Source organism: Sceloporus occidentalis, unplaced genomic scaffold, assembly GCF_023333645.1.
Source record: "Sceloporus occidentalis isolate IW3139 unplaced genomic scaffold, rSceOcc1.0.p SCAF_378, whole genome shotgun sequence".
NCBI classification, from domain to species: domain Eukaryota; kingdom Metazoa; phylum Chordata; class Lepidosauria; order Squamata; family Phrynosomatidae; genus Sceloporus; species Sceloporus occidentalis.
This window is the reverse complement of record NW_028317358.1, coordinates 261,955-288,408: the sequence shown is the minus strand read 5'-3', so window position 1 is coordinate 288,408 and position 26,454 is coordinate 261,955. Positions and strand designations below refer to the sequence as shown.

At 39.9% G+C, this 26,454-nt stretch overlaps 1 protein-coding gene across 1 annotated transcript in view; it reads right to left on the bottom strand.

Moving 5' to 3' along the window:
* Nucleotides 1-902: 902 nt before the first annotated feature.
* The window catches only part of LOC149273400 (furin-1-like), a 74,976-nt gene continuing 49,424 nt past the window's right edge, over nt 903-26,454 (bottom strand). The window contains exons 4-15 of the mRNA XM_089506372.1: nt 24,147-24,275; nt 23,131-23,207; nt 17,961-18,049; nt 17,405-17,577; nt 16,872-17,084; nt 15,823-15,923; nt 14,980-15,083; nt 14,106-14,223; nt 10,477-10,656; nt 8,640-8,764; nt 2,943-3,059; nt 903-1,468 (exon numbers count right to left, since the gene is read on the bottom strand). Coding sequence (XP_089362498.1) covers nt 903-1,468; nt 2,943-3,059; nt 8,640-8,764; nt 10,477-10,656; nt 14,106-14,223; nt 14,980-15,083; nt 15,823-15,923; nt 16,872-17,084; nt 17,405-17,577; nt 17,961-18,049; nt 23,131-23,207; nt 24,147-24,275 — 1,992 coding nt within the window. The remainder of the gene's footprint in view (nt 1,469-2,942; nt 3,060-8,639; nt 8,765-10,476; nt 10,657-14,105; nt 14,224-14,979; nt 15,084-15,822; nt 15,924-16,871; nt 17,085-17,404; nt 17,578-17,960; nt 18,050-23,130; nt 23,208-24,146; nt 24,276-26,454) is intronic.

Below are 26,454 nucleotides of genomic sequence, written 5' to 3'. Positions count from 1 at the left end.
GAACCAATTACAATCACAGAACCATATGATGCAGCAATAGTGTGTGATATGCACAAAAGCTCATCATTGAATTGCAGGCGCATACAACTGTGCAAGGCGCATACAACTGTGCATTTACACAATAGAAACATCATACTTTAAGATTAGTCTTTTACCATCTTTATGTACATTTTTTGTAAATTGAAGGAGCTTTTCCTACACATGTAGGCTCTCCTGCAGTTCATACAGCAGCTGTGTCAGGAAAACCTTCTTTACAGCACAGACACATTAACATTGCTGATACCGTAAAAGATATGGCCTTGGTATTCTACTTCAATTACAATCTAGTGCCTATACTTTGATGTACTGTATAGTGCCAAATTGCTATAAAAAGGTTTACAAGCTGCACAAGTTACCAGTTAAGAGAAGCAATTTATTTTGCAAACCAAGGCTTCCGCTGCAGCTCGGCAGCCTGGTTAATTCACAGATACCACTCTCTGTCAACAGCACTCTTGGACTATTCTGTAGCATAACAGGAGACATCTACAGCAACATTGTGCCACCGGAATGGTCAAGTGGCAGAGATTTTGCTCAATAGAAAGGCAAATGAAAAAAATAAAACAAAAAAGCAAAATGGAGAATTGATAGGCACTATAAATTTAAAAAATAAGAAGATCTGGGCAAGAATACCATGATTTACTCTTTTTGTGTACATTAACACAATGATGCAACCTCTGGCAGCAATTGTTTATTTGCAAAAAAGGTGCCAGGGGTGCCAAGTGTTACCCAAGTCTCAGGCTTGAGCCAAAAGTTCAAAGTTTAACTCAAGACCGTTACGGACTGGCTTGGGGTGGTTGGTGAACAGAGGGTCTGTGGCACACGTTTTGTGGTATGAGGCTTTGAGGATGAAGTCATAATTGTCATCAAAGGGCACTCTGCTGTTTAATGAAAGCAGTTCTCTCATTGTGAGCATCAAACTCCTCTACTTCAGACTCTGAGAAGCCTTCTTCCTGCCAAATATCGGAGGGGATTCCCTTGTAGGAGATAATTCCGCTGTCCAATGTGTACAGCTTCTTCCTGCCCAGGATGACCCCAGATCGCACTTGGAGGAAGAGGAAGACGCTGATGAAAACCACGACGATGATGAAACAACTCAGGCTGGCCACAATCAGTGGCAATTTGGATGGTGCTGCAGCAGCATCCTGAGGCCATTCCTTTAGAGGTGGCGATTCCCTGCTCATCTGTGACTGATGTGAGCAGGAGAAATCCAGGGAGTTGTAGTGCGAGTGTGCAGGGCATGTGATGCAGTCGTTGGGTGTGATGCCCTTGCAGGTAGAGCAGGAAGGATGGCACGCCACGCAGACATTGGCCAGGAGAGGTTCTATACTGTTGTCAAGCTTGTAGTGGATATTCTGAACGCTGGCTGTGAAGCCAGGGGGGCAGGATTTCACACAGCTCTTCTGATGAAGGAGAAAACCTTCCTCGCAAACTGCGGAAGAAAAACGACAGGTTATCACCAACTAGAAACTGCTTGTTTTGATGTCTTATCTAAAACCTTTGCACACATGTTAATTGACTTGATATACGGTCTGAAGGTCTTCCTGTGGATAGACGGTAACATACAGTACAAGACAAAAACATACAGGCGTACTGGAACATGCCTGAGCATATTCGTCTCCACAAGGGGTAAATAATCACAGATATCCAATGACCACTACAGATTACCGGTAACATATACCAGCTTTCACACAGCAACTTTCAACATCATCATGAAAATACCTGGGTACAGTTTACGTAAAAGTCTGTCTTGAGAACAAAAGACATAAGGGGACACAACAATTACACCTTTGGCACGGAAATACTGCAAGCCTGAGGGTTCCTCTATATTAGCAGGCTGGAGATAGCATCCATCACTGGCCAAAATACCAACACTCATTAAATGTGGTGTAGCCAGCCAATGTTCAGTCAGACATAAGGTATGCATTTTCCCTTAAACAAGTACGTGACAAAGCTTTCACTAACACACTAACAAAAGGCGAGTGAACCATTATGGATACTGTAGGCAGAGGAGAGAGAACCGATTTGGTAATTCAATGGGAAAAAAGCCTATAAAACAATAATGTATGCAGGCCATCTGTTATTAATGTTTAAAGGGCTCTGCATATTTCCACAGCTGCAGTTAGTGAAGGATTTAATGCATTCCACTAAAGAGTGAGAGATTCTCTCCAGCACGCTTCACATGGATTACAGAGAGTGAGGTGAAAATGGCTTCCTCAGGACACCGTAGTAAGTGGAGTGAGGGCTCCCTGATGCTTTTCTATGGACACAAACAAGAAAACACCTGCCAAACCAGGACATTAAACTGCACGTTGACATGTGGAGCACAGTCACTTTACCTGACCCACTGCAGCAAACCGTTTAATTAGTGGAAATAGAGCCCTCATTTACTTCTTAATTAGATTTGAGCATCTCATTAGCATGAGGCGGATGAGGCCTCGCCAGTGATATGAAAGCTCTTCACTTGGAAGTAATCTATTATGGATATTATCTGGAGAAGCAGCTGCAATCTTCCGCCATGCTGATGGAAATCCAGGGTTATTTTTTAACCAATTCTCTTATAGACTGATCAGCTGCTCTAGAGACATCGTAAGTGTGTTGCCGTGTCTATAAGGGTACCATTTATGATGCGATGGGTGTTTAGGACTCTTAACTAAACTGGGTAAAAGTGACATGAAAACACAAAGACAAAGGAAAAAAGAAATCCCAAAATAAAGAAACCACATTTTTACAGTCTGAGTTTTCTGTTTAATAGGTTAAGAGAAAGATTATTGGAAACAAAAAGAAAAGCTATGGCATTCCATTTGTAGGACACACTGTAGCCATTTTATATAACTGGGGTAGGAGCTGGACACAAAGTCACAGCTGTGCATGGAGTCTCCTGCACTTGAGAAGGAGATACTTACCAACACAGGACTGGGTAGAGGCCACTGTTCTGCAGCCACCACTGTCTACCTGGTTGGACAGGCCGGGAGGTTCGGATGCTGTTCCATATAAGACCAATACAAACTGAGTAAGTGTTCCTAAAGAACAGATCAAAAAAAAAGACAACATGTGAATTCTCAAGTATCAAATTCAATGTCAACTTAAGGAGCGCCATTAAAGCAGACATGCATTAGCCTAGCGCTCTGGCTCACAGAATTGCTGGATATGATTTTATGGTAAGTAATAATGCTCATAGCTTGGGGTGGGGGCTTTACAATCTATTTTATGGTTCCCATCAACCTGTGAGATCCTTGTCAGAGGATCTTTTCTTTGAATTTCACAGACCCAAACTGCAAAATGTTAAAAACCTGGGAGAGGACAATAATGCAAAGTCAGCAAAGCTGTCTCCAAATGATCATGAGTTGGGTCTAAAATATTCCTACTAAGTTAAATGAAAATTAAAATAATCATAGTATAATAAATCAAAGGCAGGGTTTTTTTTTTGTAAATTGACGCAAAATTAATTTAAAAACAATTAAAGTTAAAACCGAAGCTGCAGATACCCTATGTCAGAACAACAATGCACTAATCAACAAAGTCTGTACTTTAAGACATCAGAAAAACATGAATGTTCAGAGTTTCGCCTTTATACCACGAAAAATAGGCAGACTAGATGAGCTGATTCTTATCTGCGGTCAAATTCTATATTTTTTATGTTAATTCCAGAGTGTGAGTAACCGGCAGGTCTATGGCCATAACTGAGGAAATGTGTAATTGTCTCTTGCAAAAATAAATGTGTGACCAAACTATTGCTACCTAAGCCAATAATTTTTTTTTCACATTGACAAGACTGTGCAAATCCACTCGAAAATAGTCTTGTGCTTGAACAAGTTTTTTTTGTTTTTAAACAGCCAATTATGATTTCTCGGTTAAATTATGACATCTTAATATAGAAATATGCCATCTCTCCATCACAAGAGTAAAAAAAAAAGAAGAGTCCTGATTCATTGAATACTTAAACAATGTACAGGGTGAGGACATTACTTTTCCACCATTTGTGGATTGATCTAGAAACAGAAAGGTAGCATTGAAAGCTTGGAAATCCCAGTCATCTGTAACGCAGAAAACTGCAAGAAAAATTTAACCTGCTGACCTCGTGATCTCATCTTCAAATTACCAAAAGCAGAAGAGTGGAAACAGAGAACTCAAACCATCTAAATAGCTTTACTGTAAAGATTAGCGGACAGATTCTCCTTTGACCCCATCATCATGCACTTATATAAGTTATCCAACATGTCCTGTCTCTTTTGAAAGAGCTCCCCCCTTTCATTCCACTGTCGTCCTAGGTGCGCAACCCATGGTACATTAACTGTGGTCAGGGAAACGCAAATAAAAGTCACGGAATGAGCGGACAAGCTGCATTATTCTAGTATCTGCGTGGAAGCGGAATGCAAAGTATTCTGGCAGTAAGATCAACTCAGTAAAGGGACTTGCATAGATACCTCCCTGTTGCGTGTTTATGCAAAGCACAGATCCTGCAGCTAGCAATCCTCTTATTCAGGTGTGCAGAATACTGAGCAGCTAACTGGTGCATTCAACTGTATGACCCATCTGCACCTCCAAGATATCCTTCAGTATCTTCTCTCTACACGAACACTCTGATTGCTCCCCTCCGCACTCGTTCCACGTGCTGGGCTGCTTAATTAAACAAACCAAACGTCTTCCATCCTTCACACAGCTGACAAAGATACCTCTCTCTTATCTTCTGCAGTTTATGCAGCACATACTCGGAATACACAAACAATGGCCCTGATGAGACCGGCAGGGCTAGAAGATACTGTTCTCCAGATTTAGGAAGCTAGAACTCTACAGTGCATCAGAATACGGAGCCACTTCATAAGTGACAAAGCCTACAAATACGCTACCGTTCAAAGATTTGGGGTCACCTTTCAAATAACATGAAATGGGTCAGAAGTAATGTTGTATCGGCTGGTTTTTAATGGAATATCTTCATAGCCGTACAGAGGTCCTTTATTACTCTCATCACTCCTGTATTCTAATGGCACATTCTGTTCACTAACCCCATGATATGCCTTCGGACCCCCTATGTGCCACTCTGCCTCCAGAAATGCCTTTTACCCCTATATGCCACTCTGGCATTAAGGGGGTTAAAAGGCATATTATGGGGCAGAGTGGCATATAGGGAGGTTTAAGGCATTTCAGGAGGCAGAGTGGCGTATAGAGTGTTAAAAAGGCATTTCTGGAGGCAGAGTGGCATTAAGGGGGTTAAAAGGCATTTCATATAACACTCTGCCTCCAGAAATGCCTTATGCCCCCCATTTAACACTCCCCCGCCCCCCTCCCACCCAACTTACCGGTGCTTCCGACTCCCCTGTCATGTAGCCGGGGCAGCGTGTAGAGCAAGACAACTTACGCTGCAGCCGGAAGGAGGTGTGGCTAGTAGCAGGGGGTTGTCTGCGTCCATCGCGCAGACCTTCCCCGACTGTCAGAAAGAATTTCACCCACCGGTGCCGGGAACTCTGATCTCTGACAGCCGGGGAAGGTCTGCGCGATGGACGCAGACAACCCCCGCTACTAGCCACACCTCCTTCCGGCTGCCCCGGCTGCACACCGGGGACTCAGAAGCACCGGTAAGTGGGGCGGGGGGGGGGGGTTGGGGGAGACAGGAGGATCCAGGTCCCCTGCAGCTGCGGGAGATCTGGATCTTAGTCGTCTCATAGTCAGACCTATTTGAGGTCTGATTATAAGACGAGGGGTATTTTTCAGAGCGTTTGCTCTGAAAAAAACCTCGTCTTATAATCGAGCAAATACGGTAATGCATCTGGTATCAGTATCCCTTTAACCTCTTCGTGACAAAGGCTGATATTTTTTGTACCCTTTGTTATAACATGCTCGTGTTTAGTTTTAAATTTCTTCTCGTTTACTTTGTACCCACACAAGTTATATACTGGTTTTTTTTTTCTTTTCAGATATTGTTTTGATTGTATCAATTTACTATTAAAAAAAAATTATAAAATATGGTAAAAAATTGAGAAAAGGGACTTTCTAACGTTTACTCTTTTTTTTCTCTTTTACTCAAAAGCTAGAGAAAAAACATGCTAAATAGAATTTAATATTTGAGTTTACAAATACCAAATATTTTGTAGCTTTCTTTGCATGTTACAGGGCAATAAGTGCAAGTAACATATTGCTATTGTTAAGCCATTTTTTACAAATCTGGCCATTCTGCCCTAATGTCTTATTTGGGATATCTTTGAAGATGAAACTTACCTCATCAACCCATATATATTTTTGGAAGCCCAAGTTTCTAAAAATATATTCTTGCTAGTATTTTAACCCTTTTCCATGCACTAATATTTAGAGTTTGTGGTGGTAGTTTTTTTTTTCTACACAGAGAGGTATGAATTTACAGCTCCTGGTATATGTGTTCAAAAACTTCTCCTGAGTACAGTGATACCACCCTTGCATGGGTTTCATCAGTTGTTTGGAGACTAAGGAGCCACATTTGGGAGGTGTGCAATTTTCAAATTGGAATTTTGACATGTAGAAAATTCTGCCCCATGTCCATCTTTGATGCCAGCAAATTAAATGTACCCAATCAAATATTTTTAAAAACTAGACACCCCAGGCTATTTCAAATGCTTGTGTTAACTCTTTCCATGCACATATTTTACCACCAGCCTTTATCAAAATGTGCTGTACTTGAATGGATTTACAGCTTGTGGTATATGTTCCTGTCAATCAACACCCCAATGTGTGCTCAGCAACATCTCCTGAGTACAGTATTACTCACCCATGCATGGGTTTGTTGGGTTATTTGGGAGGGAAAAGGCTAGAAACTAGACACCCCATGGACAGTTAACATGCTTCAGCGAATTATAACAGATAGATTGGCCTACTGTCCCCTAACTTTAACAGACTGAAAGCTTGCAAGGAGCCCTTGTCTCCTTCTGTACCTCTTAACGTGTGCTAATCCAATTGTTAAATTGTATTGTGAGCTTGCAAGCAGGAACCACTTTACCCAATAGATTGGGACGTCTGAGTCTGTCAACTCTTCGAAATGTATGTATTACAAAAAGCACTACATAAATTGTTGGCACTATATAAAGAAAATAATGTCAGTTTTACTGTTACTGTTCTTTTTTATACTCCTGAATTGTAATAGTGCTACAGAATCTGCTGATGCTCTATAAATAATATGTCATGTCTATTCTTACCTCAATGCTAATACATTGGAGGGTCAGTCCTTTTTTTTTTTCTAAAATAAGCCAATTCGCCACGTAAAAAATAAATAAATTACAAATTGAAATTGTTGAAAACGTGAAACCTAAGGTTCATTGAATGATGTTTAAGGTCTTCTGTGTGTAATGTCATTCAGAGCTGCTTACCAGGTTTGACTGCAACTCTCCTAGCAAGATTTTATGTTGGAGGCATGGATGGGCTGCAGCATGGTTCACTGTTAACCCTAACTATATGCATAAATACTTTTGAAAGTGGGTGCCTTCCAGTGTGCTTGCACTCAGTAGTATTACTTAATCAGCATTATATATAATTATTTCAACATTACAGGTTACATATTTTAGCACTAGAACAAGAGTAAACCAAGCCGCCTGCTTAACCAGTCACTGGATGAAAAGTGGGTAAAAATAAAAGGGGGTTACTGCCTCATTAAACTTCTCTATAGTTTGTGCTACAGAAAATGTGTGCACCTGCAAAGTGTTCTGCAATAAAGTATTCAAGAACTGAAATACTGTATTCTTGCTTATACTTCAAAAACTAAAGAAAATGTTTTACTGATAAAATATTAATCTGCATCAAAATGGCACGCTAGAAAGAATAAAAAACATCTAAAAATGTACCTTTAAATTTAAAGGTAGTAACCTTTTAATACTTAAATCTGTGCCTGTCCAATTTTTGTCTTGCCAACTTAATTTCAAGTGGCACTAAAAATAAAGTAAATATGGGCTCTGATAAATGCTGCCCCTTTAATCAAAATAATACCTTAATATAGTGTGTGGGGGTGTACACAAGACGTGGAGTTATACATTATGTATGATGCATCTATGGCTTGGATCACAGTATGAGATATTCCACTAAAGGCCTATAATCATACGCAAATTGCAGCCAATGTCAGAAGCCAGAGACTACAGGGTGTGAAACAGCTATTAAAATAACCTCTGCTATACAAAAAGAGAGCAGAACACAGAAATTAATGGCTAACAACCACTTGACCGCTCTTGGCAACTTTTCCATTGAGTACTTCTAAAATGTATTATATTTGAACACCAATCTATTTTTGAACACCTTTATGTGTCTGACATCTGTCGACCCACATATATCCTAAATTAAAAGGGGAGGGCGCTTAACCCCTTCAGAACCATTGAGGTCATATGCCATCATGATGGCGGGGAATGGCATTTCAATTTTGTGCCTGCAAGCCTTAACACCTGTTGATTACAGGTAAATCTGGGTAATGAAGAACTAAGATATGCCCTGTCCATCTAATGCTAGAGAGCAGGGTAAACAGATATGGGGGCTCTGAAAAGAAATACACCTAGTGAAAATTTAAAGATTTTGTTGTATATATCCTATGCCAGTAAACTTATGAAGGACATGTCATGTTTTACTGTTCCTATTTACATAACTGGATCACTTACCATAGTTGTTATTTTCACTGGTGTTTTCTATTTCCAGTATCCATTCCCCTGCTGGATCCTCATCCCAAGAATGGGTTGTCATGAAGGCCCAGTCATTGAATCCATCAGCTGAATAGTCATGTGGCCTGCAAAAAACTGCCTTTCATAAGGTTGCTGCATAACATAAGAAAATACGTCTTAATGAGCAAATCTTCCTCCTACACAGCTTTTAAAACCTCTGATGCAACCGCTTCTACCTTTTGCTGTATCTACTTGTTTACACGAAATTTGGTTGGAAATTTGGGAGATTTTCCATATGCCCCAGCCACCTGGTCTGTGGCATTAGGCTCAAAAACAGTACAACTACATCCTTGCTCTGAACTTATGTTCAGACTCCTCCACAGCTTTAAACCTCCATGAAAAGGGGAGGAATAACTTAATGGAATGGGGTAATCGTATATATCCTGAGAACAGAATGACATAAATCTGATTCCCACCAGTTTTATACATATCAACCACCAGACCAAGTTTTCTGATGAGTTGCAAACTAGGGCACAGTGTCTCCTCCACAATGATTTAACTATCCTGTAATGACGTGTATTATATTGTATAATGCATACAATCTGTGGGATCAGAGTCATTACCAAAAGGAAAATAAAGAAAAGGCATTTTATACCAGCTTGCCGGTTACGATCTATGAAGTAATATATATATATATATATATATATATATATATATATATATATATATATATATATATATATATATATATATATATATATATATATATATATATATATATATATATATATATAGTAGAAGCATTATTAAACACTCTACAGACACCAGAAGGCTCGTCTTTCCCTCAGAAATCTCATGGTGCTGCCATAACAACAAGGGATTCTGGGTAGGCGCATGCAAATAAGGTTATTTTATATATCTATATATCTCTATATATAATATACATGCACACACATACATATGTTTAGCTGTTTACAGACATTACATATCACTTACACCTTAACTAAGCAAACATATATATTCTTTCAGGACAGATTAAGCTATTCATATATATCCAGGCTGAAGGGTACTGTGCATTACACCACAATATATAACGGCGCTACAAGTGGCACATTACATTTCCGCATTATTTCCCTGTACATATCAGATCAAACAAAGGATGAACTTTCATTTTTTTTTTCTTTTTTAAAATGCCTTGCTCCCCCATAGTAAATAAATCCAACATATATGGTGGTTGTATGTAGATTGAACTAAAAAGCCATATATGACAGCACACAACATATTATATCCCAGACAGAAAGATGTGTTAAAATGTCAACACCAGACCAAAGAAACAATCCACTTTAGTAGGTACAGCTCTGGTAACCTCCTCCATGATTCTGGCTCAGAGTTGTAGTCCACAAAAGCTCACCTAGCCATTTTTATTTAACAAAGAAATGCCAAACAGCTCAGCAGCCTAAACATTACGGTTGTTAATGAGCTAACTATATTGTTAAAGGGATTATTCCATGGAGAAAAAGACTTCTGGAGTCCCCTAAACAGTTTATACATTAAGAGGTCCTTAATGCGGCACCAGATTAACTAAAGTAGATGTCATGTAACGTGACCATCAACACTTATTTTTAGCTAAAAGATATTTTTGGGAACCATTTTATTTTTATTTGGCTGCCAATTGTTAAATTCTGTATGGATTTAAAAAAAGGGAAGGAGGTCTTTAAAGTTTCAGACATCAGTTTTGAAAACTGATCTGAATAATGAAGTCTTTAACAACTTGAGTGCCCTTGGATAGTCAAACGAAAGCATTCCCCAGTGTTGAGACGATGTAACAAAGAATTACCTTGGTGCCAGGAGAGTAGATCGGGTGCCCGTAGGGCTTGTCAGATAGATGGCAAGATCTCCCCTCCGGTTGTAGGATAAAGTAAGTCTGGCCTGAACATGTTCCAGGGTGCTGATGTAATTGGACATCCCAGTGCACGGTTCTACCTTACGTCTGACTTCCAGGCGCCTCCCGATATCCCTAAAAAATAAAAAGCACAGATTGAAATGAGGAACCGTTTTCCTAAATTAATTTACTTGCCAAGAAAGCACGGGACCTATTTACGCTACATGTGCCTTGAGTTTCAAGACATGGCAAAATGAATGCAAACAGCACCATCATAAGTAGGACCCAATATGGAATAGATTTATAAGAGGAATATACAATTTATAAACAATGAGAGCTGGAAACTGAAAATAAAAATGAAGCTTAATCTATGAAACAGGCCATTTACACACGCAGCCGATATGTGAGAAATATCAGCCTACCGTTATAATCATGGATATCTACACCAATATGCAAGATTCACAAATAGCTATTCATCATCCAGTCAAGTCTACGGCGTGCACCGATGTAGGCACAAGATCCAAATCCCAATTCTGTCACATTATTTTTGACTGTGTGGCTTCTTGTACACAAGTTAAAGAGATAATGGGAAGGTAACCTGCCGTTTTCTTGACATTGATAAATAACTTCTGCACTCTAGAGCCGGCCAGGTCTGTCCGATTCTATTAGAGAATAAGACGTATTAACTATTTTTACCCACATTTAAACCTACACATTATTCGTCATGATGTGCTGTGACAGGCAGTGGTGTATTTATGAAGGGCGCTGTCCTAGCAGGGACTTCATGCTGTGCGGGGTAAACGGGCCAGTAACAAAGGAAAAAAACAAGCTCTCCCAACGAGCCCACTGAGTAATGGCAATGTGTCCCTTTTCCTATTAATGTGATACAACTGGGGCTAAATGTTACAGGGTAAAACGTTAAGAGAAATTATACACGCAAAGATTTGCATAAAACTATCCTGAATTCAGTATGGGAGCTTTAAAAGGAAGCTATAGATCGTTTAGGTCGTGTTTAAACAGGGATCTCCAATACACATCTTGCAAGCTACCGAGTAGTTCTCGTGAGAGCCCACTCCATGTCATGGTGGGTGTTCTAGCACTACTAGACCTCAAACGCTTATTATTAAAATAACTCAAAACAAACATATTAACATGGTATAGATTGAAGTATCAGATGGACAATATATTTTTTATATTGCCTGATGTATTGAGAGATATATCTAGAAACATATAGTACATGCAGCTTATAAACTGCAATAAAAAAAAAAAAAGTCACATAGTTGAGGCACATGTTATGACCAACTGCCTGCGGGATCTGTAAGACAGTCTTAATGTGATTTAGTGACAGTGAGACTAAAGAATAAATGCATATTTTTCAAACAGAAGTCCCCAAAATCTGGTTAATTTGGTTAATTAGCCACCACCAAGTGGATGACACAATGCAGCAACGCAGCTTCCCTCAACGTTGGTAATCAATTACCCCCATGAGCACATGCGTAGACATCCTTGCAGATGCACGGCCTCCAACAGGTGTGCACGTGAAGAGACATCTGTACTGCTTGATGTCTCATTGGAATAAAGGCTGCTTTAAAAAAGGTTTCCTTTTCCTGAATCATTCTGCATTAAAAGGTAAATTTACGGTGCATTAGTCTATCATTACTCATAAGGTAGTTAAGTATTATATGTCAATAACACAGACTCGAGCATTCCAAGTCTATGTATGTCTAGTGCTAAAGGAAGCATCTTCTCACTACTGCCCTACCCCAGGGGTATGCAAGCCATTGGCATGTCTGGAGGAGAGGGGATGCTGTATGTATCTGATTAGATTCTAGTACCGCTAGCTCTCTAAAATCAACGCAATAGAAAAAAACAAAAAAACCCATGACATAAAAAATCTTAATATGTATAAACATATCTGTAGCAATTCAAATTTAGTTTTATGCATAGTTGCAGAATTACTTAGCCACAAGTAGCCCCCAGCTGCCTAAATGTCCCTATACCTTCACATGTCAAACAGCTGCATCGTCACATACATTTTGGGGGCCATACCACCCTTTTCACTGCCTGACAGAAGATCTACACACTACAGACCTCTGCATCATCAGATGAAAATAAAGACACCAATGAAATAAAGACACCATTAGTAAACTATACTGAAACCAGTCTGTTTAACATCAACCACAAGCAGCTCAGGAGATAGAGCTGCAGCTGTTCCTTCCTGCAGGGATCCTTTCACGCTCCGCTGGACAGAAGTCTCATTGAGCCTCTGGCTCTGACCCAGTGAGGTGTGAATGGTTCGTGTGTCTAAATCCCCCAAAGAGCCAAATTCAGGTAAAACACGGTCTGTTTCTAGGTCTGACTGAGCTTTTATATCTCAGAGAGGAGCAACATTAATAACACCAGGGAGCTGTATCCTTTTACATGTGTCCTGTACCAAGAAAAGAGGAAAAAAATCCCTACACGCATTTAGTTTGCGGGCATGCAGAAGAATAAAGTCTTGTCAAGTTCTTCAGTTCACTGCTTGCTCCCTTGGCTATGAAAGTAAATGACCCCTTTCCTGCTGAAAGGCACAAAACCACAAGCGAGTTGGAGTTTTGCCAGAGGACACGTTAACGAATTTAAAGAGTGGATGCCTGCAATAAAAGTCCCAGCAGTCAGATCCCAGATGTCAATCAACTCCGAAAACTTCACTGCGGGTACAAACTTTTTGTCCAATCCTGCATTCACCCCTATGGATGCACAGTGGACTCCTAAACTCAACAGATAAAATCCCACAAATGTATGATACTAGTGCTATAAAGTGTTTAAGACTGAGTGGCATTGAGAGACAAACGCTCTGCATGGACATTCTGAACCTTCAGACGGTCATACCGCCACCGAGGCCACCATTACACTTTTTTCAGAAGCTACATTTACTAAGGAATACAGATGGTGCAGACCAGCTTCTCCAATCGTATCAGTCAACATTTATCCAGTAAAGGATTGTGGTTGCAGGCACAGCATATCATAATTATGATCAGCAGCATCCATCACATTAATTGAACTAGCCACATACATTTAGACCCCGGCACAGAAAAGTTTAACATGCTACTATATAGAACATGCCCTTTTTCTTTCGTTTAGGCTGTAACATTTGTCAGGCATAGCGACATGTAGGTCATATTCTTAGATGACTGAACGCTCTTTGCACTCCTTAAGTAAGATTAATGTCATATTGGATACTGAAATGCTTTAGAAAATAAAGGTGATTTCATAGTAGCTTGTTTTAGGGGTGATCAGTGTGTCTGAAGTGTTTCCAGAACTATCACTGCCTTGACAGTTATAATAATGGAAACACCTATAAAGCTTGTGGTGCAATGGTGTAACAATGGTGTAAAAACTGAAGCTGCATTGTGGCAGACAAATGGTTATCTCCATATGTCCTCAAAGCCACAACGCCTCCATTATGTTCACTCACCCAAAGAAAAGGGCCAAACTCTCGGATAATTACTCAGTGCTTAGATTTTATACGATCTTCAAACGGTGCTTATTCCCATAATACTTTTGCCCCGCTGACCTGAGAGAAACCAATTCTCATTACTCACTTGCGATCCGTGAGAATGTCAATGACACATTTCCTCTGCGGTCCGACTGTCGTCCAGTTTTTAGCAAGAGTCACCATGGCTCCAGCGTCCAACAGACCGTATCCATATGAATGGCTCACTGTAAGTACAAAAGTATACCCCCGTTCAAACGAAGACAAATGCTCACAATGTAGGTGTCCATGAATGAGCGCTGCTCAAGGACACGGAAAAAAAATATTTAGTCAGAGGATCAGGAGAGGGAGATAAATACTGAAAACCAACTGTGTCTTATGAACATTCATGTTACCCCCCAATGCAAATATCACCACTTTTAGACACGCAAAGTGGTTTTACATTAGCAAGATAATCATTTCTGTGTTATAGCTGTGTGAATGCTGCCCACTAACCGATGAAGCCGCTCTGGGTTACAGGCCAGCATGTCTATTGCCGGTTTTGTTTATGTATTGTACACCAACCTTTCACCAATATGTACTGAAAAGGCTGCCATCAACCTCTAGTTTACTAAACATACAAGTGTGACGCACGCTGTTTGCTTTGTTGCAATCCAAGCAAACACATTGATTAATCTTGTAGGAGCAGATTTTGTTCTTGCATGATAAACTGGAAACAAGTATAGCAGTATTTAGAAACCAGGCACCTGTACCCCTGCAAGACCATAATCACTAGCAGGTAAGCATTTCTCATTCTGAGGCCCATTGCAACAACATATACATTTAGTTACTTAACATATATAAACTATGGATTAGAGCAGTGGTTCCCAATCATGCCCTCAAGGCACACCAATGGTGCACAATTTAGTTAGAAAAACGGAGATCCCAAAAAATTATCTCTCAACTTAAACAGCCTTATAATAAAAACAGAATTCCATTGTTACCTTTGCGTCCGACTCCATTAGTTATCCAGTCATTCGTGTTTAGGTGAGCTGGGTTTGATGTCCGTACAACAAGATGCTGCATGTCTCTCCAAGTGAGGTTATTACTAAAAACATACAGAAGAACAAACTCACACGGGGAAGCCATAGGTTTTGATAGAAACCATTAAATACTTTATGGCGTTAAGCAATAGCTGAATGGAATGAAGTTGAGTAACACAATACTGAATAATTCTGAATGCAGCCTGCCTGATCAGGCTTTGGCATCCAACACATTCCTAGCACTTTAATATTACAATGGAGTTGTTATACAAAAGAGCATATATCTACATAGCAACAATCATACAGCTATTTAAACGAAATCAAAGGAATAATTAACAAGCAGGAAAATATGAATCTAGCTGAGGCTCTTCATAGTAACATACAAATGCATCTACGATTGCTGCTTAAAGCAAATTTTTATTTTTAACAATCCTTTACTTCGCTAAAGCACTAAACCCGACATAGTAGCACACATTCTCACACTATGTGCGGACTCTAGGGCATCAGCAACGCGAGAGGGACATTTTTATAGGAACGTTGAGTTGTTAAGTGGCCTATACCAATTAAGAGGTAAGCGTTTCAGGGATCACAATCACCCTTTGCCATGTGGTTTTAGTTTAGCAGATTACCTGCCAGCGAGGAATGCATAACATGAGCCCGCAACGGGTCATTCTAGTCTGAGATCTGTTTGCATGATACGGGTCACGCAGGCCTTCCTAGGGTCTAACGCAGTCTGAGATCATCATAACTTATTACCGGTATTTGTCAAACACAAAACAGAGACCAACAGTGTCATATACATACTTCGCTTCGAGAGCGAGGGCAATGATCCCTGCGGCCAAGGGTGCAGAAGCAGAGGTTCCTGTGTGAGAGTCTGTGCACTTCTGTCGCAAATCAGTCGTTACCTGGTTGAAGAACACAAGATTCAGCAGAATGCTTCTCACCCAAACAATGTGACAAGAAAGCAGCAGGCCGTGGATAGGGGAATAATATATATATATATATTATATATATATACACATATATATATACACATATATACATATACACATACACACACACACACACACTTATCTGTCCGCTTACATATAATTTGCACATTCAGCATTAACCTTAACACCTCAATCTTACAACTGAATGTGGTGCAAAATGAAAAAGGAGTCTTGCACCAAAAATCAATAACATACAAATTGGATTGCAGGATCATGTCACACTATACCACAATCTAACAATTACCCCCATGAGCTAACATGCAGGTAATGCGTGTCTTCAAAAGGAAAAACTCAAAAAAGAACCTGCGCTCAAAATATGAGCGATTAACTAATGCGCTACTAAAAGAGCAGTGGAGCCATGGCTGATGTAAGTCTTTATGTATATTGCAAAATGACACTTATCACAAAAAAGCACTTCGAACGTGGTCTTTCATAAGCAAACATTTCCTTAACTGGTACTGAAAATGTGTTACAGAGTTAGGACAAATGATAAGGCAGATCTACGCCGACCTCCCCTAATTCTTCCCGAAACTCTTGGGCTGAAGCCAGTTCAAACAAAAACATTTTGTTCAGCCCACAAACAAAGATTTGTAGCATACAGCGAGCCCAGGGCCAGACAGAAACGAACAGGCTTCATGCAGGGACACCCAACTGCAAGAGGGGATCCGGTCCAAACCACAAAATCTGCCCTGGGGTCAAAGTAACAAGATAACCTAGATGGTCATGTCACGTCGGAATTAAGTGCTGCGGATTATATCTCGTACACAAACCCACAGGCTGTGTTTACTTAAGCTTACATACATCCCTTCACCTTGGAGTGATGGAACACAATGTGGGGGAGAAGCTCCGGTTTGCACTTACAATCTGCTTCTCGTTTTGGTTGCCACTGCTGTACGTGGTTGCCAATGTAGAAGAGCAGGCCTCGCTGTACCATGGTACGTTGCCCAGCTGGGTGGTACTGCTGATGGAGAGAGTGTAGATGCTGTTTGTGTAGCCGTCGCAGTTACAGCTGTCATGTTCTCTTCCACCGTTGCCCGATGCCCAGACGTATATAGAGCCTAGACCCCCACGCCCCTGAAAGTAAGAAAAAAGTATGGTTACATGTTTGGTACAGAGGGGTACTTTCTAGAAATGCCCTCGCACAAATAAACATGGCGTGTCAAACTTATTAAAAGGGAACTTCAAGCTTTCATTGTGAAGTCAATGCAGAAGCAAAATGTCACAATTTCTCAGTCTGCTACTGTAATGTATTATGGTTTTGTTAAACTTACTTGCGTTGCTCAGACATCTCTGAATAAGCCTGTGAAGCATCCAGCTTTAACCTACAGCTCATAATGGTTTGAAACCTTGAAATGTATAAAATAAATCTATGATGTACCCCTGACCCAGTCTACCTGATTGACTCCTCTAAAGAAAGCCTCTTCTGCTAGACGCGCAGGTCCATCCACGGTCTTGCCATCATCTTCAGGTCCCCAACTGGCACTGTAGATGTGGATATGATTGGGGTTCAGTCCAAGCGACCGCGCTTCAACTGCATCAGTCACCTCCCCATCAAGCATTCGGACTCCTGCCGTTAAGAAAAAAAGCGTTATCATGGAGATCATAGCCGAGTGGACATATACATAGAAAACAGAGCACGTTTGTATGTTATGTTTGTATGTTATATATCTATATATCAATCCGGTGGGCTTGGACCCAATGGCCTCCACGCTGGCTTGGATACTCAAGTCCGAAGGATACAAAAGCATTGGAGAACACGGAGTGGCCGCATGTATACAGCGGATGGCTGCATGGACTTCATTGTATCGGCTGCTTGCCTTAAAGTGCCAGGGCCAGTTTTGATATCTTATCCCAGCATGTAGATACAGGTAGGCAGAAGCGGGCATTATATCGCCACTACCAAATATACATAAAGATTAGAATAGCTTAGAAAAGAAAGTAATTCCTTACCTCCAATCTTTGCGTTGTATGCAATTCCAACACCGCAAATCCCATTATTTGCCACTGCGGCCACTTCCCCGGCACACCGTGTACCATGCCTTGTTAAGGGGGGAAAAAAAATGACAAGGTTAGGAAAATAAATGAACATTAACCCTAATACTTGCTGGCAGCATTTAATTTGTTGAATTTATTATGATTTTTTAATGCTGGCTTCTATCAAAAAACAGCGCTAAATGCATTGTATATATTATTGTAAGCAACTTGCTTCTTCCTTGACCAATTACTGCGGAGTTCATTTGACATAAATCTAAATCGGGGAAAATAAAACTCCATTGAGGAGTCTGTACCTCCAGTACCTAGACGTCCCTCACACACACCTCGCTGTGAACAGGACCAGTCTTCACGGATGTGAATGAAGCAAGGCTTTGTGAGGACAGGACATTAATCTTGTGTGTGCCGCATCTTGCAGTATAGAAAAGGAGCCACGGCTCAGAAACGCAAAGAGTTTGGGCAAGAACATCGCTGGCATGTTTATGGAACTCTGGTTTAACCCATTGAATGCACTACAGTACCCTCTGGCAATGGGGACAGGATCCCCCCCCCCCCTCGCCACGAAACTGAACTAATCCATAACTACTAAGTAGTATTTTACATTTTTCCCCCGATGCAGTGTGATGGGGAAAGAAGAGATCCAACTAGATTAAAACTTTTCTTCCAGACCATAAAACTAAGCTATAACAAACCTATGAATGATTTAAACTTTGGTTTAAAAAAAAAAAAAAAAAAAAAAGGCGACAAGTAGTCTGTGCGGCAAATGAAATAGTTTCATTAGAAACAATTAAATTTAGAAAGTATTTAAAAGATATTTTCAACGGCAAAAAATAGTTGTAAAGCAATATTTTAAAACATAATAGGCATGGATTAAATAGCTTATGGCAGTGATGGCGAACCTACAGCATGTGTGTCACAACTGGCCCACCAAGGCCTCTGTCTGTTATTGATGCGGAGTGTTGGGATATGATGTCATATGTTACTTCCTTAGTATACTGAGCTAGGAACCCTACGCTGCTAGAGAACTTTACTAGGGGTTAATGTAAACTATGACAAATGTTAACACATTTACCGTGTATTGTGTGTCTAGTGTTTGCGTATGGGGAGATGCACTTCTTATAAGCTTATAGCTCACAATGTTGGTGCAAAAGAGCAAGATTGCTTTCTAATCCACTAGAAAATAGCACGGTGTAGCATATACAAGCAAACCATAGTTTACAAATGTTGAATCTGTCAGCACTTTCAAACGATATCATAAAATGTAAAGTATTCTGGTGGTGACATTTCTGCCCATAGGGGTAAATAACTCAATGGTCTACATAACCTGCATTAAAATGCAGAGAAGCAGATATCCCCCTGATGAACAATTCCTGGACTGCTGTAGCCCCCTAAGTACCACAATGATTGGACATTTGAGAACATTTATTTGAAATGAGAACTCTTATTTAGACGAGATTAAAACACACAGCTACACAAGAGATTATTTTACCAATCCAGCCCGCTCCTTCTCTATCTGATTAATAGGAAAAGAGCCTTCATTTTAAACAAAGCCTTTAGAATACTGCAATCTGTAAAAATTATCTGGTTCCACAGAAGCACTATAGCCTGGCTGAGGCAAGAGCTAATCGCACAACGGAGGATAAAAAAAAAAAAATTAAACCCCCCCACACACAGACTTTAACGGCTATTTTGAGGTTACGTGATGACTCACGGCTGGGTATTTACCAAATGAATTGCCAATTTTAAAACATCCAAAAAACCTACAGTATGAACAAGTTCTCAAAATAAATAAATAAATAAATAAAACACAACCAAAACAAAAACACAACCCTGGATGCTTAATACATATCAAGGTATATAAGAAATTCCACCAGCTTGGCAGAAACATAGAATTTGGCAGGAGATAAGAATCACGCAACCCATCTAGTTTTTCCTGCTTTAAAGACTCAAACCTGGTTTTTAGATTCAGGATAGCTTTATGCATTAATACATTCCCTTACAGTATTACCACTTCTAATGGTAAGCTGTTCCACTTATCTACCACCCTCTCAATAAATAAAGCAGAAATAGGTTCGCAACTAGTGTGAACGAAACCTATTGGATTTTTGCATGCTGTCTTGCTTGTTTGAAGAACAGACTCATGACTATAGACTTGAAACCCAGCTACCTCATCTAGTATTAGGACAGCTAAATCAAATTTATTCACACGTGTATTCAAATGTCAATAAATGGGCCAATTTTTAAGAATATCATTTGGCGAGTCAATCGGGAGCTCCGTCTCATCAGTTCCAAACACGGACATCATTAAAAGCTGCCGTGTTAGACGTTCAATGGGATCGGGCAAGGTTACCGTCTATGTACCGTATATTCAGAATATCATTAAATTATTTATTGACAGAAGGCGCTTGGGTCATACATTCAAATTTTAAAAGGAAATTAAAATACATGGAGTGGGTCACAGGCTATCACTGAAATTCAGGAGGAGAAAAAAAAACGGGAGTAAAAGATTTGCTATAAATATAATTCTTTAAAAGCTTCCATTTGAGCAAAATGTGCCTCTTTGTAATCTTTCAAGCTTGCATCCCTTTGTACAGCTCGTTAAACAGGCCGCCAGCAAAACGAGGATCCAAGCTTCATCCAGCCAGGTGTTTCATATCTTCAAACCAAGTCCCCATTATCTATATTTCAAGGCAATTAGTGCTTAAACACGCAGACTAGATTTATGTTGATTAGGCAAACAAATCTTTAAAGTTTGCAGCCATTGAGTGAGTGAAATTATCATTTACCTAGACCTTGATTTAACCGCATGCTAAATAAAGCTGACAGTCTTTAACCCCTTAACACAAGCAGCAGCACTTTTTTATTTTTTTTTATTAAGCCATTTTTCCAACAAGATATATATTTTACTACGTGTTTAATCATATATCTATATATAGATATAGATAGATATATATACACATTTTTATAGCAAGCATTTTGAAGACAGAAGATGGAAATCCCTTTTACTTTACTAAAAAGGTGGTAGATAAGTAGAACAGCCTGCAAGCACAAATAGCAGAAGTTAATAGAGAGGACTTTACGGTGCATGGGGTGATAACATGGCTATGCTCGATATGAGGCAACCCCAAGGAGCAAGTAAGCTTTGAGGGTTTTACAGTAGGAATAAACTAGATGGGCCAAATGGCTCTCATCTTACATGAAATTCTGTTTGTTTGGAGCCTGAGGTCAGTTTCTGTGGTGTGCAGCTGGGACTAGGATAGCAGTAACTGCCCATCCCATCTAACAAACAGCCCCCAACAACCGAAAAAAAGATCTAACCACAGGAACTGTTCCTCCATCCCAGCAACTGCCCCTAATAACGTCTCCGTACCCAGTATAGCATAATAATAGCACACAGAAAGAATTCCACTTACCCCCTCCCAGAAAAAATACACTAGCTCCATTGTAAAGAATATATATACCCCCAACGCGAGTTATTCCATTGTAAATATTAACAGCCCAAACTCAAAATGATATTTATAAAAAAAAAGTTGTCATGTTGCCTTTGCCGTGCGAAAGTCTATTCCTTGCAATGCACGTCTTGAACATTATTAATGGTTCTTGCGACAGAACTCTCACCGCTCTAAGGATATGCATTAGGGATCATCTTCAACAACTTCTCAATTACAACATGTGAGGATAGTTGTTAATGTGAATTGTTTCTATAAATACATCAATACCTAGGGGGTGCCTATTAAATGGAACAGGTTTTGAAATAGACCAAGGACCTGGACCCAGACATGTTCAAGTGGGTACAAGTGGAATCAAGTCCTTGGTCTCCATTTCATGCCATTATTGCCTGTTCTAAATTGCTTCTCGCTTGAGTAGATTGCACTGTTCTTAGCAGAGTGGTAATAACTGGAACATATATAACTGGGAGAACAAGGACACAATATTTATCTCCGAATATTAGTGAGGGTTGAAAAAACCACAAATTACAAGGCAAGGGTTTAATATGCGATCTATTTTAAACCAGGTCATCCACCTTGAATATTATTACTAATAATATATAAGCAGAACATATGCAAAAATGAATGTATTTTTCTTTGCGATGTTAATATGTTCCCAGTCATATGCTTTGCCTATTTGTTTTTGGAAAGAGATAAAGATGGATGCTTAAAACTGCGTTAACAGACACCAGGAGCCGCACAATTCTCTAGTGTCGTGAAGAGGCTGGGAAAAGCACACAATCACACACAGGTCGTGAATGGATGATTCATTTCTTCCCAGCCAACATAATCATAAGTGCCTCCGCGGAAAACAAGGCGAGAGGTGATTATAGACAAGAAAAAGTCTGCATTTTCCAGGCTCGCTGGCCAGAGATTAATTGCAGAGAAGTATTTGAATACGGCGTGCGGTGTATATGCAAGCCTGGAAACATACCAGGTCCCGGGACCCTGTGTAAGGATACTGCTCGTTCATCCACAACATAGGAAATTCGTTATATTTCTGATGTGTGACGGTGAGTGGATGGCTTTAAACAAACCTAGCCATGCTTCCTCATACGTGTAATCAGTGGTATGCAGACATTCAAAAGAATAAAGGCCTATGATAGATGAACCTACAGATGTTCAGGGATGGTTTGATGATCCTGCCATCTAGCTAAACATGAGGAGCTTCTTGAGGTCACTGGGGCATCTGCTCATGAGTGCACCCTAGTGGTTGGCTTTGTCGTTACACATGCTAGCTTTCTATACACAGACTAATGTGCTGGTGCACGGTAATAGTAGAAGCGTAATGGCTCTGCAGAGAGGTTCCCATAGAAATGTTCTCCAGGGTGCAGGAAAGCTGAAGGAAAGGTTTTGCATTAAATTTCTGCAAACCAAATTTGCCTTTACTGTGCTGTTAATATGCTCATGTGGGCAATTGCCTTACTCATGAGATTTGTATTATACTCTAGTAACAACTATCTTTAAAAGGAACAATAACTTGCAACCATGGGAACTTTGAAGCACTCACATCTCTACCAAAGGCAATATTCACATCTGATAAGAAAATTGATTAAACTCTTTAAAGCCAAGGTTTGTTTTTTTAAGGTGAAAAAAAAATCAATCACGTAAGGGAACATTGACAGGATAAACATGCCCACCTGTTATCATTCAATTGGGTGTATCGTGGCTGTGGGTCAGGATCCTGGTCGTTCACATCATAACTGGCAGCGGCATCCTATACCATTGTATGGAAGAAAAAAAAAGAAAAGGAGAAGAAGCTCCATTAATTAAAGTGACAAACACATAAGTCCCTCTTATCTCTTCCATCCTGGTCATTTTTTTTTCTTTGGAGAGGTGTAAAAGAATCAAGATATCCAACTGCATTCAATTTTTCATCACCCTAATGGCTTCTTCGTAATAAATTTCAAGTGTACTGCGGCAAGCGTGTCTTGAGTTGTCCGTGGCAGAGGAGATCAATAATCAATCCTTACATTTTTTTTCTACAAAGCAGATGAATGCCTACCCGTGCATTATTGAACTGTTCATTAAGTACACATGCCGAGAAAATAAATTACAATAAAAAAAAGTCTCACAAACGTCTATTTACTAGCGTAGGTCAGAGTAACGATAAAAACCAATTTCACAGTATGAGCCGAGACAAAAAGCTTCTGTGGATTAAGCACCTCTGTTTGACACCCGTGTAAAGTGTACACAGCCTGGAGTCATGGCGCTTCCGAGCCCTAGTTATATGACACACGCGGGAAGCCAAGACACGTGTGGAACTACCAGGGTTATGGCCGAGGGGGCAAAGAGGGAAATGCATTACAAGACCAAGTGAACATCACAGCATTGGTTAAGGGCATCTTAACCCACAGAGATATTTAAATGGTCTAATATGCAAAGAAATGTCCTCCGCTGCTATCTCCCTTTATGTGTCCATCAACATCTCTGGATGACATACAACAAAATGTGTGCTTGATAAATGGTACAGGGAAGATTGAGCGGCATTACACATTTTTAACAAAATATGTAACAAGCAGAACATTGTGTTGACGGTTCCTTTAACATACAGGTGTAATAAACACACTATTTTACCTCGTCGTAACACAGATCATAATCCCCCAGAGTGAAAAGCAAGACTGTGCTGCAGAGAAGCAATGATTCATCAACTTACATAATTCCCTTGTAGATCTGGGTGATTTTTCTCGATTCCATCATCCAAGATAGAGACTACAATGCCTTTTCCTGTGTAGCCCTGCTCCCACGCTTCTTTCACGTGTAAGTCATGGCGGTTTGCATCATACTGGGGGGGGAGAACAGTTGAAAACAGCTTTGAGGGTTGGTAGTAGCCAAGAGGAAGGATACATTGCAAGACCTTAGTGCGTGCCTGGGAGGACCTTGCTAATATGTATGCATATACACACACACACATATATATATATATATATATATATATATATATATATACACACACACATACACACATTACATAGATTAGGAGAGAAGGAAGTAATAAGGAATTGTTGGGGCAAGGATGAAGTTCCTTCCTTTAATAGTAGCAACAAAAAAAAAAAAAAAAATACACTGTAGACTAATTTAAAAAAATGCAAGACTCTGAACCCTTAAATATTTACATTCTTATACTGAAACAACAGAGGTCTCAGGGCAACAAACCTCTCCTAGAAAGAAGGCGCTGGCTGCTGATTAATACGCTCATCTTTGTCATCTCAAATTTTAATCCTATTTGCTGCTGTAGTGGGTCGTATCATACATTGCTTTAATAGGACTTTAAAAAAAAAATTATATATATATATATATATATATATATGTGTGTAAATAAATAAAGTCATGGTTTGAAAAGTTGCTGATCTAGCGGGTTTACAAAGTGCGAGTCAGAACAATAAATTGGAAAGGCAGGCTACCTTGCCCCCTTTTGCTGAGAACTACAGAAAAAAAAGTTAATTGTATTCCTACTGATTCCTTTTTCTTGGAAGAATGAAAAATCTAGACATACACTGAATATTAGATTGGGTCAAGGAGCAAAGTTGCCAGCAGTTCTCTCACTTACATTGTGTTATTTTCCAGGGGGAAAAAAATGATTGTTGAAATGATTTAAGAAAAATCTGGGGGTTTTTTTACATAAAAAGAAGGATTCACAAATGGAGATGTGCCCCTGGCAAGTCACCGCTATGATGGCAAGGTATGTATAAGGGAAGAGCAACACAATAGCAGCATACCTATATATCAGTGTGTGTTCGATACAATTTTTCTACCATGTTGTGCGTAAAAAGGTCAGATCTTTCCATTAAGAAGCATAGGGTATGAATCGTGCTGGAAGATCGTGTTAGATGATGTCCTGTTGTCAACAAGGTTCCTTTGAGCAGGTTCAAGATAAGGAGGCCCCTGACATTCCAACATGAAATAAAAATATTCTACAGAGCATGGAAAGACAACACGGAGTATTGTAATTTGTGCTTTTCTGACCGAGAATGTACTCGGCTCCTGTAAGGTGGACAAATACAAACCTTTGTACACTACTTGTATGCTACGAACAGGGAATTCATGTGCGGAGAAATAAATTGTACTGGACAAAAAAATATATGTCTGGATAATGTGGTGTGAAGGTATGAACACCCACACGTATGCGGCAGAAATATGTTTAAGCCGTGGCGCATATCGGTTTGTATGCATTTTTGCAATTCCTTTAACCTAATTTAACCCGACTTCTCCACTTGCCAGATGTTTTCTGTTTTCCCAAGAAAGCTCACAATGTTGGCAAACTAATCATAAAGGGTAAGGTAGAAAGAGCAATTTCATGTTAATGGGAAAAACGTTAAAAAATGCGCATTCGATGGCTTTGTCATCTCCAAGGGGGATAAGCATATTTTCTCGTAAGCAAATTTTTGGCAGAACAAGTGCAACGTCAGTAATTGTGATACTTTGCTACAAATCACCAGATGCCCTCTGGTTTAATGTCTCACCCTCTGTGAGCTCTATACAGCTGCACTGATGTATTTTTTACTTTGCTTTTAATCTGATCGTTCTGTGGGTTGCGGTAATACAGAGTTAGAGAGCAAATGAAAAAGTCTGGTGCTTATCCCACTGAAACAAAATCGAGTGACTGAAGAACTTAGTTGGCAATCAGGCCTGATTTGGGCCAGCCATTGCCTTCGGAATAAAGTTGTAGACATTAAAGATTGCAAAATCTACACAAGGCCACACTGAAAAGAAATTGAACACTTCCAGAAACATTTGTTGATGAATATCAGTCTGGTACCAATTTTCAGGGCTCTGTATAACCCTACTAACCACAGAGCCATAGTGTCAAATTTAGACAGTTTGGGGTAGTAGTGAATCATACTAAAGTCACAAAAGACCCACAGCATGCAGGGATCTATGCAGGCCTCTATCTCACTTCAGTTAAGGTCAGTATTGATGGAGTCCACACAGTGGGCAAAAACATAAAGCTCATAGCACAAAAG